Raw genomic sequence first — 19,453 nt, forward strand, 5'->3', positions numbered from 1 at the left:
AATTAGTTTTTCCATTCACTTATGCATTAAGAGTAGGGTTTAGGGCACTCACCTCTTTTTTCTCTTGTTCTTCTTGCTTACTAAACTTTTTTGATTTATAATGGTTCTTTTTTGTAGGATTATTCAAGTGAGCAAGGTTTTGGGCATAGCCTCTCATATGGTAAGCCCTCTTTCTTTGTGTTTTGTGCTTCTTGTCTTTGTGTTTTTGCACCCTTCGGTGTGCACCCTTCAGTGCGACGGATTAGGGTTAGTTCAATAGGCTAGGACTATGCATTAGGGCTTGGCTATGCATAGCCCTCTTTATGCATAGGGCTATGGATAAGGGCTAGGCTATGCATAGCCCTCTTTACGCATAGGACTTATGCATAGGGCTATGCATAAGGACTAGGCTATGCATAGCCCTCTTATGCATAGCACTCTTTATGCATAGGGCTATGCATAAGGGCTAGGCTACAGATAGCTCTCTTATGCATAGGGCTATGCATAAGGGCTATGCTATGCATAACCCTCTTTATTCATAGGGCTTATGCATAGGGCTACTAGGGCTATGCATAGCCTTCTTATGCAATAGGGCTTATGCATAGCCTTATTATGCAATAGGGCTTATGCAGAGCCTTATTATGCATAAGCCCTATTATGCATAATAACCTTATGTTTTGATTTACTATGATAATCTTTGGTAGGTCTATCCAAGAATAGGCCATGCATACGGTTCATACGAATTCGACTAGTAGAGGTAAGGCCTCTTTGTGTATTCTTCGTCTATTTATGTTTTTGCACCCTTGGGTGTCGGGGATTAGGTTTAGGTCAAAAGCCATATGCATAGGCCTTATGCATATGGTGTTAAAACTCTCAGATCTCTCTAGATAATTGTTATGCAAAAACATGCATAAATCAGGCATAAACTCATTTCCACCTGAGCCCAAGGGATGCACACATGAAATATAATGAAATGCATCATACCTTTACCTTGATGTCCCATGCCATCAAGAGGTATAACTCTAATCCAATAGCATGTAGCTATAGTGTGAAATGGTAGGTTAGTAGATATGATCCTCTACACAAGAGACCATAGCCTAAGCCTCCAAGCCTCCAAGCCTCCCTTGAGTGTGCTCCATGCCCCTATTATATAGGAGGGCCCTCAAGTGACTCTTGACTCTCCATGCCCCTATTATATAGGAGGGCCCTCAAGTGACTCTTGACTCTCCATTTCCCATGTGTGACCCTTGGATGCTTGACCCTAACCTTAACCCTTAAGGTTAGTCCTAACCCATGTTCCACTAGAGCTTGTTCCCATGCTCTCACAAGCCTAATGTGGGCTAGCCTTCTAGTATATGCACAATTTATCTCCTCCCTACATTTGGATTAATCTTATTGGTCCATAAGAACCTTAATAAAAAAATTTAGAAAATCTGGACCCTTAGGCTAAGGTCTTTTGTGTAGATTATAATTTATTTCTAATGCACCTTAGGAATTTCTGTTTAACTTCTATTTTGGGGAATTTATTTTAATAAGAAAGGATATTTTTCCATCGAGAGATGTCTAAAAACTGAATTACCTCTCTCTAGAATATTTTTTCTCTCTAGGCCAAAATAGGTAGAAACAAGATCTTTTATTATTCTAAAAAGGGGATTGATTACAGGGAAAGAAACTGGACATCCTGAGGGACTGGCGAGGAATCTTACAATGCATAAGGCGTATGCATATGGCCTATGCATACAGCCGATACATATGGCCTTACATATGCGTAGGCCGTATGATGTCGTATGCATAGGCCATATGTTATATGCACATGGAGTTGGGCTAGAATCAATGGAGTATTAATATTGAAATTTAAATAATAGGAATACGCTTAGAATTCAAGTAATTAAATAATAACCTCAAGACTTTCTCAAATGATTAGATTAACGGCTGTGCCTGATTTCGGTTAGGAAAAAAGTGTTTATTTCTTCAAGTTAAGTCTGTAATAGTTTTCCTTCTACCTGGTTTAATCAGGTGAAGAAGGATAGTCTAGTTCTCTCTTGACATCGTTAGAAAATTCATTAAGAAAATTTAAAAAAAAGATGGAATCGTCTCCATTTTTCGAGCAAGGGAATTTTTCTCGGTTTTGGTTTCGGAATGACCACCAGATTAGTCTCGTGTTCGAACATTTGTGGGCGAGGCCCCGAGTGGGAAACCCTGCCCCGCACAAGAGGAAGCTACTTCCGTGCTAACAACCGGGAATCCCCGTTGCACGGAGGGGGCAGAGGAGCGTTGTTGTAAACTTATAAAACAGTAGGAGAAATTGCCTAAAATTTTAAAGTAAATCTGGGAAATAATGTTTTCACTTACTAAGATTATGTTTGAAATGAATTTATAAATTGAAAACTCATAAATTGAACTGGATTTTTAGATGGATACCCCAAATTTGTCTAGCATTCCTAGGCTCTCTGAGAGTCAGGATATGATTGCCTTCGCCTTCGAAAATATCATCAACTCCGCTACAACCCGAGAAAGAAGAGTGAGGTTCGCTCGTCACTTTGAGGATCTATACTTTCCTGATCCAGTAGAGCGACATCAGCATATGTGATTCTCTGGAGGGTGAAGTATTAACGTCAATATACCAATCAGCGTCAGAGACTCAGACAGAATATCTTGCTATCCATGATCTTGATAAGGCTAGGAGTTATTTATTATGTCCAACTCTATAATCATTCACTCCGGAATTTTAAAATTTCTTGTCGTATTTTTAGACTTCTTAGCCGCTTTATTCCTAGGAGAAGAATTAGAGCACCATTATCAGTGATGAATCATGTATATCATAGCATGTCTCCATTGCAGTATCGCCTTTTCATGCGTACGCGATTTGAGGCAATGACTTTTAGAGCCGAGAAGACGCTCTATGTTTATATCAAAAACTTTTGATAATAAATGATGTTTTGCAAAAGATTCCAAATTGATCTCGTGGTTGTGAATATTGGTTAATAAAATTATCAGAATGAATCTTGTTTTTAAGAATTATGATGGAATATTTAATTGTTTAAGAAATAAATCTCAAAAATTAAATGGTCCTAAATCTAATGACAAAGTTAAGTTGACAAAAATATCATTTTGTCAGAATCATGAGGCGCGCGGGCCGTGGTAGGCAGCCAAGTCCTCTTATCGATGATGAAGAGTTAGATCCAGACGTTCGTAAAGCCCTGCACCAATCCCAACCTAGTCCCTTCAAGGGTAAAGGGTAACAGTTATTAGGAGAAACAGTGGAAAAATGGATCGAGGCAGTGGAAGAGTATTTTGATGTAACTAGTTATAATGATAGGAGCAAGATGGCTCTCGCCAGATTGAAAATTGTGGAAACGGCCAGGGTCACATGGAGGAACAACGGTCGGTTCGGACCGGGTTGGAAACGGTGTTTCCGAGTTTCCGCGAGGTCAAAAACGGCAAGAAACGGAGTTTCTTTTGAATTTATTTTAGACATGTAAAAAACATGCATAGAGACATCCTATTAAATAAACTTATGTCAAGAGATGCAAAAAACATGCATAGAGACCTCAAACAAGACACATCAAAGACTCAAGTGGACATTAGAATCATAACACTTAACAAAATGTAGATAATGGACATGTATGATGTCGCGAAAAATTCATGTGAACCATTAAAAACTAAAGGCTGAAGGCCAAAGCATACATATAGTGAGCTGCAAATTGTGATCATAATACATCATACATATCAGCAATGATCATCAAACTTGGGAGTCAGAGGTTCAAAAACTACAAAATAACCGACATGCCGGGCACTAGTACTAGCTGCAACCGGCCTCCCTCTCCTACGACGACCACCACGTGTGTCGTGAACTGTGGCCTCCTCGTAAAGCAAAGTGTAAAGATCTCGATCCTCTTGTAGAATTGTGGGAATATCTCGCACCTTCTCAATGTCAATCTTGTTGACATTCACTTGCATTGGCTCAGGACCCATAGCTACCCGCTCAAGAAGCTTCAAGTTACAATTGCAGAAAACAAGACGCTCAAGTTGGGCTGTAGTCAACTTGTTCCTCCTCTTCGTATGGTAGAGCGCCCATGTGCTCCAATTCCTCTCACAAGATCCAGAGCTGCAATCTTGTGAGAGGACTCGAATGGCAAGACGTCTCTGTTCAAAGAGCAGATTTAGGATTAGTACATTATACAAATAAGGTGTCGCCGTTAAAGCTTAAGCGGAGGGGCTTCTTACTCACCAATGTAGGCACACCATGTCCATATTTCTCCCACCATGAGACCGAGTGAAGCTGCGTTTCTCGAAGTTTTGCAGTAGGTCTTGTGAAGTAGCCAGTGTTGTTGCAGAAAGCAAGGAGATCATCCTCTAAGCATCGCAACATCTCCAAATTGCCACCACACCATTTCTCCACATAAGTTTGGAAGTCATCGTTTAGCTCCTCACACTCAAGCTGATCCTCGCTACGCCATAGAGGATGCAACACATGAGCCACGGCATGGATTGGTCTATGAAACCAAACCCAACGGTTTTGCCAAATCTGCTTGATCTCCGCGATTCTACAAGTAACAAACAAAACCAAAGAAAGATTTTAAAGTTAGAACTTAGAAAAGAGCCAAGACAAAAAGGCAATTTGGCAAAGGCTCATGAGCCATGAGTCATGAGCGAAGAAGTACGTACCTCTCTACAGATAGATAGGCATTGTTGTCTAGTGCCTTCCCGATCCTATCCATGTACTCATAAATGAGGCCTAGTGTACTCCCCTCCATGTCCGTAATGCGCAAGACCGTGTAGATGAGATTTAAGGTCTTCACTAATGCCTCTGCCTCTTCCCACCATGCTTCATTGAGGATCTTGCGTCTAAAATCCACAAACTTTGGGGTCAAACTCTTACCCGACTGGATCCATGCATCACAACTAATAGTGCGAATCAGATTTGGCCGCACACGAAGAAGCTGCTCAAGCACTATGAACATGTATGCAAACCTCGTAGTGGATGGCTTGAGAAGCTCCAAGGTACTATTAGCCCTGTACATGCTCAAAACCTTTGGTCTTTGTGTCACAAATTTGACAATGCTCCTCGCGGTGGCAAAGATTTCGCTGACCCAAAAAATTCTCCCCAAATCCTCAATCAATAAATGAAGACTATGTGAGGCACAAGGGGTCCATACAATTGTTGGGAATGCATCCTCCAACATACTCCCCATGGAGACACAATTGCTTCCATTGTCCGTAATAATCTGCACAACATTTTGTGGGCCAATCTCCTCAATCACCTTTTTGATGTGTGTCCAAATAAAGAGACCTGTAACGGTGAGACCCGCAGCCGATGCATCAATGGCCTTGTAAAACATGGTGCCTTTGCAAGAGGAGATAAGCACATTATACACATTCCTCTTGCGTACATCTGACCATCCATCACATAAGATAGTGCAGCCATTTTTCTTCCATGTTTCTTTCAAAAACTCAAGCTGGCCTTCTACATTGAGTTTCTCCTTCTTTAATTCTTGTGTGCGGATTGTCTCAGCCGAGGGACCCTCCCACCCACAGCCAATGCGGCTAACGGCCCGCATGGTCTTCTTCCATTGTATGGTGCGAGCCACATTGAAAGAGATAGCACACCATATAAACAAGCGTGTGACCTCCCTTGTTGCCTCCTTCATGGCTTGCTTTTGCAAGCCTGCTGTAATGCTTGCTCTTTGCAATGAACCCTTTGCAGGCACTTCCACACTAGGTAAAGGTGTCCTCTTTGCACTAGGGCCCTCACCCACACTCAAAGATACATGTGCACTGTCAACATCTGTCTGGCTCTCAACTCTAGTCCTCTTTGAAGAGGCCACTTGGCTCGAGGATGCTTCAGCTGTTGCATATGCTGCCATATGTTGCTCACCAACATCCAAACCAAGGCGTTGCTTTCTCCAACCCTCAAGTGATGCCAATACATCGGGCGGCACACTTTGACATAAAGCAACATCTCTGCCCGGGACATGCCCCAAATGGTCTTTTACCCGGGTCACTGAACCTGTTTTTTCATATCCACAAAAATTACATTTCCACTTACGGGAACCCCCACCTCCGACATATCCATCCCCTTGTGTTGTATACTGCCAATAGGGATCTGTAGGCATAGTGAGACTTGAAAGCACTTGCCCTCAAGAACACTTGCCCTTGGAGGCTTGGGCTTGAGCCTTAAAGCCTTGAAGAATGGGCTGCCCCCGGCAGCCACCTGTGAGACTGGAGAGCAGGCTGCTCTGCAGAGTACAGGCCTTGGGGCCTTGTGGGGGCAAAGCCTTGAGCCTTAGGGCCTTGGCCTTGAGCCTTGGGCCCTTGTGGTGATAGGCGCAGGGTTCGCAGAAGCGCAAGAAAGGAGAGCGAAATGAAAAAAACGCATGCGGCCCCCTCCGTTTAACTTGGGGAAAAAAATGTACGAAAACGATGTTTCCGTCAGGCTACCATTTTCCGAAAACGTCCGAAACGGTTCGGAGGGGGCGAAAACATCGTTTCTGGTTACTATGACCACATGGCCATACATCATCGGCGGTGGCTCAGAGGTGGTTTTACTCTGTTGGGGCAGGTTACATTGGGTTGTGGGGTTTCTCTCTCTCTCTCTCTCTCAGAAAAGATGATCTGACTCCACTTCCTTAGGAGCCTCCATGAAGTTTGCCGATATCGTTCCTTCTCCATTGGGTTTGCTGTAGCAGTCTCTTGCCATATGTCCTGGCTTTCCACAGTTGTGGTGTGGCAAGTGAAGGTCCTTCCTCCTACTCTGCCTCTTCCTCGTCCTCGTCCTTGAGAGAATCCTCCTCAGGTGAAGAATGTTTTTTCCTCTCCAGTCGTTGAGTCCAGCCATTTCTTCTATTTGCCTCTGGGCTCTTGCTCTAGAAGAGCTTCTTCTATCTCGTGTAGCTTCAATTCAGGTACATTCTTTAGTGTTGCTACAATGTTTTCATATTCACCTTTGTCCACACTCTTCAGAAGCACTCCTAGTGCCTCATCATCTTCTACCTTTTTGCTAATAGGCTGCTTAATACTTTTATATCTGTTCAAGTGTGTGATTAAAGGTTCACTTTCCTTCATATCCAATTTGTAGAATTGCATTAACAGATTTATCTTTGAATTTCTAGCTTGTGTGCCAAATAATTTATTGAGTTCATCCCATGCATCTTTTGCCAAAATACATGTCACATGTATATAGAAAATGATATATAGTTTTAAAAAATCATCCATTAAAACCCTTGGAGCCATGTTTCAAGCAAAAAAAAGAGAGTTGAAAAATTCTGAGAAGCGAAACAATGTCAAGATCATGAATCTATCCCATCTTGTTATAAATCCATATGTGTTGCTTCATCAATGTCTATATCTAATGGAAGCTCAATGAAAAGATGGGGTTCTGTATAAATATCAATATCACTATCATGATCTAATGAACCATTGTCATGATTCATAGGTGACTCATTATCTTCTTCCGATTAATGTTCCTTATGCTCTTCATCGAACCCGTCCAAAATGTTTTCTTCATTGTCTTCTTTCAATGAGCCTATTTGAGGTAGTACTTGCACCTCATCCAGAGATTCGGACTCCACATCTTGATCTTGAAAGATATTTTTTAAACAAGGAGAAACTTGTAAAACATACCACCACTTTGGATCAATTTAATCGGCATGAAACACAACCTAATATTACAAAGGAAAGGGGTTACACTTTTATTATACTACATCAAGATTTAATTTGGGATTGGTTGGGTTACAAACCTGTTTGACAGTGCTAAGATAGTACAAAGGTATCTTTCTCATCACTCCAAAACTTGGTGAAATCAATTTGAAGGAACCCATTTAGATGTTTCTTCATGGTTGCTTGAGTACCTCTATATATCACCTTGAACCATTTGACATCAAAGATGAATAGACTAAATGCTCTAAATCCAACCTCAAGAATATCCTGAATAGTTCCACAATACTTAAGATTGTCCTTTATGACATTGGTATCATGTCTACTCGCTCAACTTTCTTGCTCAAAAGTTGCCATCACACCAAAATCGAATGTGTTTCTTTTAGAATCCACATGCTCTATGCGAAAGTGTCTTTCCTCTGACCATATTGCACTATATAGTTTGCACTAACTTTAAAAAAAAGCGTATATATAGTGTATTGAACAAGGTATATACGTGAGATAGAGATGAAGAATGTACTTACTTGAGGGTCACATCCTCTTGCATACTCATGCTCTTCGGGGGATTTTTTTTGCGAGCTTTTTTTGCCGAGCTTTTTGGAGCAATGAACAAGGAGTCCGAGCTTTGCAAAGGACCATGAACTTACTATGAGCTTTGTAAAGGACCAAGAACTTACTTACATATAAATAACAAGCTTTGAAAGATCAACAATATAAATTTCAATCTTTTGATCCACATCATACTTATTGATATAATTACATATATTCATATATGTAACTAAATTCATGCACCTCATACATATACACATACAAAATATACATATACATACATACATGCAAGAGCTACCTACATACATACTAACATATATACATACATACATACATACATACTTTCTTACTTACTTAAATATAAAAAACAATCCTTTAAAGATAAAAAATATATATATCGATCTGTAAAGTTCCAAACCATGAAAATCTCGATTACAAAGTCTTTGATCCACATCATACTTATTGATATAATTATATATATACATATATCTACCTAAATTCATACACCTCATACATATACATATACATACATACATATATACAAGAGCCACCTACGCAGCACTAACATATATACATACATTACATACATACATACTTTCTTACTTACTTAAATATAAAACACAATCTTTTAAAGATCAAAAATGTATATATCGATCTTTAAACTTCCAAACCATGACAATCTCGAATACAAAGTCTTTTGATCCACAAATTATAGCATTCTAATTATAGCATTCTTCTACATGTCATCCCGACCTAATGAGAAATCTCCCAGACATGCTTTGGCTACCTCCATGTCATTCTCTATCCCCATATAGTGCCTTTTTAACTCTTGGCATGCACGTCCCAAGCCTCCACATCCCGCAAAAACGTCCAAGACACTATCTCCTTCACTTGAGAAGGTCTCCACTAGCCACCTACAATGAAATACAATCATAAACGTGCATCTAAGTATTTTGAAAAAGTAGCTATGAAAATGACCAGAATGAAAATTATCTCACCTAAAGAACATAGGAGATCTTTCTGCACCACCTCGAATGTAGCGCTCCAAGACCATTGTGCGTTGGAATGGATGCTTCTTATTCTTCTCAAAAATGAAATTTCGTTGAGCATTGAATAACTTCTTTGAAACATTTTGCCCAGCCTCACGATCAATAATAGGGACATGGCAATTTACTCGATAGAACATACTAAGCGCCAATGTATCCACCTACCATAACGAGAAAACATTATGTTTGGATATCCATACCACATAACATGTATACACAAAGGGAAATATTTCAGAGATTATGACTTACCCGTTCTCCATTGTCATACAAATAACTTGATTCCACATGAACAGACATTGTTCGATGCATGACCAATCCAACTTTCTTTCCCATGGAATATATTTTAGGAAGTTGATCCATTAGACTCAAACACACAAACCAACCCTCATCGGCCACAAACAAACCAACAAAACTGAGTGTGGCACGTATCAATGATGAAGAAACTTGATTCCATGAGGGACACCCATCTGTATCTACATCAACAACCTGTAAACCTGTAGGAAAGTCAGCCCATACGAGGCGAGCCACTGTATCTGAGGGAGCACCTCTATGAGATAGAGCCTTGGGAATCTTCATCAAGAATTCTTCCACACTACATAAAAGATTTATGATGTTTGGTTTTGGTAAGTAGAACTTGGAAAACTAATTATATGGTGAAATTTTTCTTTTTACCTATCTGAGCCCTCCGAAAGAGTGTGGATGTCTACCAGCAATATGTGTGAAAAACATCTCTCACCTGCAAGTAAACAAGACAAAAAATGAGATGCATTTCGAAAGCACACACTTCTCAAAATAAATTTGCAATGGAAAGTACTCTTACTAGTCATGTCCATGATGTCACGTTGTCCTGACACCTCCCCCTCTTGAAGATGCTCTGGAGGGTCTCTCTCTTGATCTTCATTTGTGGGCTCTCCCTCTTGAACATCATGCATAATGTCAAGACGTCTCTTTGTTCGCCTCTCACGTTGCACTTGAGATAATGTAGATGTATGCTCTTGGTGTGATTGTGGCACTCGTGACAGTGGTGTGGATGGTTTTGGGGCCACGCGCGAGGATCCAACTACTGGAGACTGGGTCAAGATTGTTGGCTGTGGGGAAGGTATTCTAGAGTCTTCTTGAGTTGGGGGCTCTCTTTCAAGCTCAGATTGGCAATTCTTAAATTCTTCAAGAAATAGATCAAGATAATTAGTAAAAAGGTAAAAATTTCCATACCTTTTTGTATATGTATATGTACGTAGATGTATATGTATCTATGTATATGTATATGTACATGTATGTGTATATGTATATGCATATGTATATGTATATGTATATGTATGTAGGTATGTATCTATGTATATGTATAGGTATGTATATGTATGTAGGCATGTGTCTATGTATATGTATGTAGGTATATGTATCTATTTATATGTATATGTATGTAGGTATGTATGTATCAAAACTTAACAATGTTTCTTTAAAATCTAACATGCCAAATCTTAAATGTAACATGAACTTTGTATGTATGTAGGAATTTAGTGTATGTGTGTAGGTATGTATTTATGTATGCATATGTATATATACATATGTATATACATATGTATTTGTATATGTATATATCTGTATGTATATGTATCTAATATGTATATGCATATGGATAGTTTACATATGTATAGGTAGGAAGGTTTACATAAACATATACATTTACATTTACATGCATACAATTCAGTAGGAAGCAAAAAAAGTACCTTTTTCTAGGAGCTCCTCACTTGGAGGCACATGATTTAGAGGATAGTCCAACCACCAAGGACATCTCTTAAATTCCCAATCAGAAACCCCTCTCTCAACCCATTCCTTCGGGTACATTGTTTCCGAGGAATTTGGATCTACCCATTCTTTGATTGCTTCCGTCTCTTCGTCCATTAGACCTTGGCCAATGAGTAGCTGCACCCACCTACATGTCCAAAATAAAACAAACAGTACTAAAATATTTTTTTAAAAGCGTATATGTATTTTCTACAAAAATGTAATGGCAATAGAAGATATATACCTATAGACAACCCTCTTTGCGGCATTCTCCACCTCAGGTTGCTTTTGGCCTTCCTTTACTTTTCCAATCTTTGCCCACACCTCATGAAAAGCCCATGGTATGTGTTTCGATCGCTCCTCTTGCACCCATTGCATAAATGGTGGGATGTAGACAACATCATCATATACCAATAAACCCTCCAAAATAGAGTCTGCCTCCCCTATTAGCTCTTCCCAATACAACTCTTTCTTCATATGCAGCAACGTCTTTTTGTTATCCCCAAACATCTCTGAAATTACCTTGTCCTTTGCCCTCCCGGTCATAAGCATTTGAAGCAATTCCGTCTTCCTATTTCAGCATCATACCAAAACCATAAGAGATTAGATATTAAGGTTAGTTTATGTTAAGGGAGGTTTATTGACATGTGACATACCTTTGAGTTGAAATCCGAGATATGGCGACTGTGTAGAGCTTTTCTTTGGTCAGAGCAACCAATCCCTTCTTGGACCAATCATAGTTATATACGAGTTGAAAGAATGCATCACCATTGGATGGGTTTGCAATTATGAGCATCTTGTACGCTCTATCTCGAAATGTTTGCTCTACACCACGTCTAGCTTTCTCACATTTTGTCTCATATTCTTGCAACCCCATGGCATGTCTATCAATGCATGATATAGCTTGCTTCACCGCATTTTCAAACGGTGTCTACGTATAACGAAAAGGACTCATTGTCACTCACACGATTAAAAAACATTGATAATCCGTTTATTAATAAAAGATGGGAAATGCAAACACTACCTTCCACACAAGCTGTGCCAAGATCGTAGCTGGAGCATTGTACCATTGCTCTCCACTTCGTCGCTCCAAACTAAGCTCCATTAAAGCCCACCTCCTTACGTCTTCACCAAGGTAGTCCAATATGGATGATTTGTCCGCCATTCCAAATCGTTGAAACATGAAGATCTCATGTGACAATGTGGGTGTAACACTAGTCCGCACCAATCTGTGTTGTAAAGAGTCACAATGAGCTAAGAACTTAACCATGACTTCACAATGTCCATAATTAAGTAGAGAGAGATCACTTACTCATTTTGAGATCGCAAAGCCAATAGCAATTCTCCTTCTTGCTTCTTGTCCACAACCAAAAATTGACATTTGACCCGGACATGGCGTGAGGGGCTATGAGACCAAGCTAGAGAAAGCAAAATAAAGATATTACAATATATTACTTTTAATGTTGCATAAAATCACTCTATGACATTCAAAAGAACATACCTTCGCGCACTCGAGACATCCATGCCTTCACACGATGATTGCCATCCCATACAAGAAACTTCTTACCACTGAGATCCTCCCACTCAGTTCCTCTGATTTCATCCTCAAATCTCTCATGTTGTACCACCCAGTTTGGTCCCCATTCTTGCAAGTCTATTTGTGTGACCGCGAAATACATAGAGCTTCCTGGACGTGTAAGTGAAACTAAAAAAGGAGGAGATGCTTCGACATAACCATGGCAGTCAAAAGAATCACGAAACACCTCAAGTTGGGTAGAAACTGTACGGATGGATTCATTTGGAATCAACCTACATAAAGGGACCAATGGGGTAGAGGAATTGCGTTGCACAAAAAACTTAGTGAATACATCACCAAGCAATCCCAATTCAATAGATTTTCCAAGAAGCCTTCTATGGGTCTCCCCTTGACCAGTACTAGATTCAGGAATCTCCGTGTGAGTTGGAGGAGGTGAGCTCATTTCGTTCTCCAACACAAGCACTTCTTCCTCATGACCAAGAGAATTATGCGCTTCTGTTTCCTCTCTAATAGGAGATACATGTGAGGACAAAGGTGTCCGTGATTGAGCTTCCTCGCTAAGAGTCAAACAAACACGCCCAGATCTTAGTGAGTATCCCCTGTTGTCTGTAAGACACACACACCAAGCCCAAGTAAGCATATCTAAAACAATAAAACACAATCTCAATAGAATCTTGGCTATTCACATCATATACCTTTCTTAGTCTTTCCCTGTTGTTTTCCTGCTTTTCTTGGAGCCATCTTCCTTTCTTTTGCCCTGAATATGAGTAGCAAAAAGTTTGAGCTGAATCACACATAAACCCTACTTCATGTATATAGGAAAACATCAACCTCACACACAAACATCTCCTACTAGTGTGTGTGTGTGTGGGGAGAGAGAGAAATGCATTAACATGAAGTGAAGCTACGGATTATATTGAAGAGCTAGAGTTGCAAAATGGGCTCTTCTGGTTAGAGTGCACATTTGAGGAGAAACCAATAAACCCGAGCTTCCTAGCTTAATACAAGAGCCATTGAAGGAGCTAATATATATTGGCTGTTCATGGTGGCAGTGATGCAAACCCATTGCAGTGTTTCGTCCGAGAGGACCATGATATAAGCGTACAAGGACGTGCAGGTGCAAGAACCATTATGCAAGCCTTACTACTGAGAAATGCACCCGAACTCGTCTGCCCATTTCTTCGTCATCATCATTACGATGATCCATAGCCAAATGTGAGCTCAAATTCATTGTGCCATATGTTCAAGCAATGCGTACAAGAAATGAACCATTCAAATGGGACTTACACGACTCTCTGTTGTGTGAGCTTGTGCTTTAAAGTTTCCTATTCCTATTGGGAGAAGTAAAGGTAAGCCTAATGTATCTTATATTTGAATGGGAGTAAAGGTGCTAAGCCTAAGGACGTAAAGGTAAGCCTAAGGTATCTAACATTTCAATGGACGTAAAGGTAAGCCTAAGGTATCTAACATTTGAATGGCAGTTAAAAAATTCTATGTTGTGTATAAATTCACATGACCTCTATGCTATGTATATATTATATGGCTAAAGGTTCTGGTAGAACTAAAGTACTTAATGTTTATAGGAAAAGGTAAAAATAAGGTACCTAACATTTAGGTTCCTTTAGGTGCCCACCTCCCCTTTCCTATGTACATCTTGATGCTTCCACCCCAGGCAATGTGCATTTCAATCTTCCCGGCACGCTCCCAAATGCAATGGTCGCTCGTGCATTTCCACCCCCCGTGATAATATTTCCTCTAGTTACCACCTCCTTGAACATGATAGCTCAGATCTATTCCTGCATCAAGCATTTAGCCAACATCTTTGCTATCATTGCAGTTACCTACTTTTGAGGATCAATGATTCCTAGGCATCTTAGTGCTATTAGTCTAGAACATATAGACCATTTAACACAAGGCATTGGCCTCTTATAAACATTATTTCTCCAGAAGAATGCCTTGATGGGATCGAGAGATTTACACCAATGTCCTTTCCAAGATAGGGTAGAAAAATTGAGAATAGGGGATAATAAATGCTTTAATCACTCTAATCCTACCCATCAGAGAGAGGCAATAAAGCATGGCCATTATCTAGTTTTTAGCTAAACCTTCTACATGGGGCACGCTTACCCTTCCAAATGCAATGGTCGCTCGTGCATTTCCACCCCCCCGGCAGAGCCGGGGGATGGTCTGCGCTAGCGCAGACCATCCCTCGGCTCTGCCGCGGGGGGGAGGAAATGCACGAGCATGGCTTATTAAGGTCGTCTTCACGTGTGTGCGACGCCTGTGTCTGGGGCAGCGCTGGCCGCAACGCCTCCTCAACAAAACGCCACCTTTGCTGCAGAAAATTTTGGCTGATTCCAAGTGAGAACTAATTCTTATCTTCCTCTAAATCTGACCATATTCAGCAGAGCTCTTATGGGTTTGTAGCAAATATAAGTTGGAGCTTTGGAAGCAACCTTTGATGCTGAAACCACCTCACTGATCATTATAGTATACAATTTTTATTTGCAAAAAGGAAACTTCTGTCAAGTAGAACATAACATAACAAGACAGAGTCCTTTATACAGGTGGAACTCAAAGAATGCAATCACTGATGGAAAATCCAAAGAGGATCTCTTAGCTCCCTCCCTAAGTATGTTTATGTTCTCCCAATCTTTGTCCACAGCTGCGAGATGAGAACAGAGGGGCAATTCTGTCTCTAGCAGGTCATATGTGTTACTGTTTATAATTATGCACAATCATAATCAAGTGCTAACAGTAATACAAATGTTAAAGGAGGAGCTCATCACTATTGTCTACTCTGAGACTCAAGTAACTTCATTTTTATTTGATTCGATTGCACTGGTATTCATGCCCCTCTGGCTGAGACATTAACGTATTTAATCAACCGGCTCAATGCTCAGCAACGCCTCCATCGCCTCTCCTCGAGCATGTCCACTCCCCCGGCAGAGCCTGGGGATGGTCTGCGCTAGCGCAGACCATCCCCAGGCTCTGCCGGGGGAGTGGACATGCTCGAGGAGAGGCGATGGAGGCGTTGCGGCCAGCGCTGCCCCCGTCTCCTCACACTTGACCTTCTCAACATGGTGTCCGCCAACGCCACAAACTGGACGTCCTCAACACCATCACCGCCTACGAAAGCTACAACGTACACCTCCAACGAAGCCGCTGGCGGCGCACAGAAAAGAAGAACAGAGAAAAATTGAGAAATGAAAAAAAAACTCACCTCTTCTCTTGCATTCGTCTGCCTGCTTGCTGAATTGAAAGTATCCTTCATGTACCCTAAATATCTCTTTTCTTCGTGTACCCTTTAAACTAAGCACCACATATGTGTGTGTGGCCTAAAACATACTTAGCCTAAAAATAGATACATATACACACACATATATATATGTCTAAAAATGTATTAAGCTATATGTGTTTTATTGTACACACGTACATTTTGTTTAGGCTATTTAAATATGTATATATATATTGATGTTAATAAATGTGTGTGGTGTGTGTGTAGCCTACTAGATATATAATCTAATATATTTGTATATCCTAAAATAAGTAAAAGACTAGTCTCTTTGTAAATACACACACACACTAAAATACATATATCCTCGTCGGGGGATTCTTAGCCTAGAATCCTAGAATATATACAATATAATAATATAAATATAAACATGTGTGTATGTATTTACATATATCCCCATCCGGGGTTCTTAGCCTAGAATTTATACAATATAATAATATAAATATAAACATGTGTGTGTGTGTATTTACAAAGAGATAAGCTTTTTATTAAAATAACACTTAGAATCAATAAATGTATGTATTTGTGTATTTTTTATATATTTGTAGATACATATATATTTGTATATTTTTTATTAAAAAATTTGATCGTGGTCATTCTCAATCGTGATTGCTCCACCTTGTTTTATCATTTCAACCACCTACATTCTCAATCGTGATTGCTCCACCTTGTTTTATCATTTCAACCTCCTTCATTCTCAAATCGTGATTGCTCCACCTGTTCCTTCGTTTTTATATTTTCATTTCACATTTTCGTCTCTCCTATCCTTTCTGTTTCACATTTTCGTCTCTCCTGTCCTTTCTGCATCTTCATATTGCCTTCCCTATGGAGCACACTGTTACCTTTGAGTGGGAGCTTGATGGCAGTAGCAAAAAATCTCAAACTTTAATACTTCTCCACCGGACCACGCTTGTCAGTCTCACGGATATCTACAAGGGTTTTTGCCTTCTTCACACGCCCTTTCGGGAGTGAAAGCTACTAGGACCGATGGAAGCCTACAGGAAATCATCGCTCATTATGATATGGAGGGCAATAAAAACTACCTCATAGATATTTCTCAAAGTAAAACATATATGCTACACTGTAGTCCTCTTTGTGCTGCTGATAGTCTTGATTCTAGTGCTGACGACATTGCCCAAGATGTCCGACATTTGGAGAGTTCAGTGGATAAAGAATTAGGGACACAAAACACCCATGTTCATATCTTGAGCTCCTCCTCTGAGAGTGACTTGAATGGCTCAGCAACTATTTTGCAACCAGGTGAAGGCACAAGCAATCCAAAAGGTTCAAAGCACAAGATCTCTGAAGATGAATGTATTGCTTCAGAGAGTATACTTTCGGTTCTTCGTAAGAAGGAGCAACCTTCTCTTCTGCATTCATTGTTGGAAAAAGTTACTCGAGTCATCCAAGTCCAGGAGGTGCCAAGACATTATGATGGTGATTCCATCCTAGAGTTTCCACCAACATATGGCAAAATAGGAAATATGGATGGAATGGAGCAAAAATATGATGGTCACCTATGGACACGTCCAGTAACATCAAACATGTCTGTAAGTTGTACCGTGCGTATTAGCTATTGTGTTGGTACTTTGGAGTGCCATAGGCTCAGCTGTCCTTTTTACTTGAACAATAAAAGGTATAACAACACCTTCTTTCATGGACATCTGACAAAAAAGATTGCAATTGGACTTTTGACAGAGGATGAGAAATCTAAAATAGTTTGTCACTTTTGTCGCAAAACTGCACATTGTGTGCAAGTGTGTAGATGTATTGTGTATTACGTAATGCCTCGTGACACAACTATTACAAGAATGATGCTCCACAGTGGGCTGCATGAACATCCAGTTCAGCCAGGAACTTCAAGGTCAATGTTGGAGCGCGTGAAAATGTTTGTTTCTCAAGTGCTGAAAACCCAGAGAAGTGCTGGTCCTCGAAAAATACAGATGGATATTGTGAAGGATATGCTATTTTCCTCCATGATGAATCAAAATGATGAGCTACCTACAAGTATTGGGGATCATGAGCTCTGCAATTTTTTGGAGTTGAGTCCTCTTGTGGAAAACCAGAGGTGAGTATTCACTCTATAACTTAATTATATTTGGAAGTATTTTTCTACATTCGGTCCTCTCTTTATTATGAAATTATGTTTTTTAGGTTTAGACGCATTGTATCCCAGGAGAAAAGAAAATTGATGCCAGCAGCAGGAGAGGGCTTTGATAGCATCCTTCTTATACAGAGAAGATCTCGCTATTCATTTATACAAGGTAGCCGTTTCCCAGGACAAGGTGGCCCTGATGACAAATGTTATGTCTTTAAGATGTCTTTGCGAGGACCAGCACCAGGCGTGGACTTGGTGAATCGTATGCGGTGTGACAGTGGAGGTGACTTGTCAAAGTCCTGGGTTTTGTTTGATCACACTCATCGAGTTTTTGGTTGGTCAACAATGGCTTGTCATGTTTACGACCCAAGGTGAGACTACGAACTCCAATTTTTTCATTTCTTTCATTTACCTTGAATGATAGCTGACTGAAAAAATTATCTCCAAAATCTTATAGTGTTCAAGAGCTGTTGACAATTGCCACATGCGAAATGAAGGAGGAGGATACAAAAAGCCAAGTACTATTTTGGGAAATGCTGAATAGCACAATGGAGCAATGCGGTTATGCACCCGCACACTTCTATGGGTTTATGGCTGATGAAGCAGGGTCTAATTGGTGTGCAGTTAGGACCGTTTTCAATGGGGGTCCGCACAACATTATGGAGGACAGGGAGCGAACGTGCTTATTCCATTGGAAACAAAGTTTGATGAAGCATGCTAAACAATGCGTGAAGGCAGAAAGTCGACAACACCATATTGACTTGTGTGAAGAATGGAGATTGGCAACCAATAAGGAGTCAGCTTTCTTAAAAAGTAAAGAGATTCGTGAGTGGTGGAGAAATGGACATGTTCATGAGGGAAAACTATCAGTGATGGATACGTGGATGAGTTGGTGGGAAGTACGAATAGCACATTGGGGCAACCTCATGTCAAGGGTGAGAAATTTTATAGAGAACTGATATGTTGTATGGATGCATTTGCATTGGAGTCAATTTTATGAATTCTTGTATGAAACCTCTTGTGTGCAGGTGGTCTTAAGCTCGGTGGATTTAGCACAAACCCCTCGAACAAACTTATCTGAAAGTGTACATGGGAGTTGGCTTGCTGGTGAAGGATACAAGGAAAAGGTTAGCTTGTATGATGCGTGCATTTCAGATATGGCAAACGCTTTACTACAAAGTGCAAAGCAATATGCATATCAGATGGGGAAGCACAAAGGTGAGGGACCAAGCTTGAGCAAGTTGCTGGACAGGGTAGCAGCAAGGTCAAGACTAACACCACCACAAGTGGCTCGCATGGTCCATGAAACAGTAGCTAACACTCCTATGTATGAGGAATCAAGGCCTCTACATGGAGATAAGGAGACTATTCAATGGAAGAGGGTGAGGACAACGGAAGTAGACCAATGCTCACATCGTCTAGGTTATGTCATGCAGAGCAGACATCGTCAAAACCGGGGAACAGCAAGAAGAGTAAGTTTTGGAGATAGATCTAGAACAAACAGTGCA

The 19,453-nt window shown here is 40.4% G+C and overlaps 2 protein-coding genes across 2 annotated transcripts; both read right to left on the reverse strand.

Moving 5' to 3' along the window:
- Positions 1-3,708: 3,708 nt before the first annotated feature.
- On the reverse strand, positions 3,709-6,502 carry LOC147618149 (uncharacterized). Its single transcript, XM_086775191.1, has 5 exons — positions 6,402-6,502; positions 6,118-6,218; positions 4,648-5,989; positions 4,211-4,526; positions 3,709-4,125 (listed from the first exon to the last, which is right to left on the reverse strand). Exons 1-5 carry the CDS (start codon positions 6,500-6,502, stop codon positions 3,709-3,711), a joined length of 2,277 nt encoding a protein of 758 aa, XP_086631317.1.
- A 2,232-nt stretch (positions 6,503-8,734) lies between these two features.
- On the reverse strand, positions 8,735-10,138 carry LOC147618150 (uncharacterized). The gene is made up of 5 exons (XM_086775095.1): positions 10,051-10,138; positions 9,903-9,966; positions 9,480-9,822; positions 9,183-9,391; positions 8,735-9,098 (listed from the first exon to the last, which is right to left on the reverse strand). Exons 1-5 carry the CDS (start codon positions 10,061-10,063, stop codon positions 8,921-8,923), a joined length of 807 nt encoding a protein of 268 aa, XP_086631221.1. The 5' UTR covers positions 10,064-10,138; the 3' UTR covers positions 8,735-8,920.
- Between the last annotated feature and the right edge of the window lie 9,315 nt (positions 10,139-19,453).

The sequence above is a fragment of the Cibotium barometz genome, chromosome 35 (genome assembly GCF_041138505.1).
Source record: "Cibotium barometz isolate CiBa-2024 chromosome 35, ASM4113850v1, whole genome shotgun sequence".
Taxonomy (NCBI): domain Eukaryota; kingdom Viridiplantae; phylum Streptophyta; class Polypodiopsida; order Cyatheales; family Cibotiaceae; genus Cibotium; species Cibotium barometz.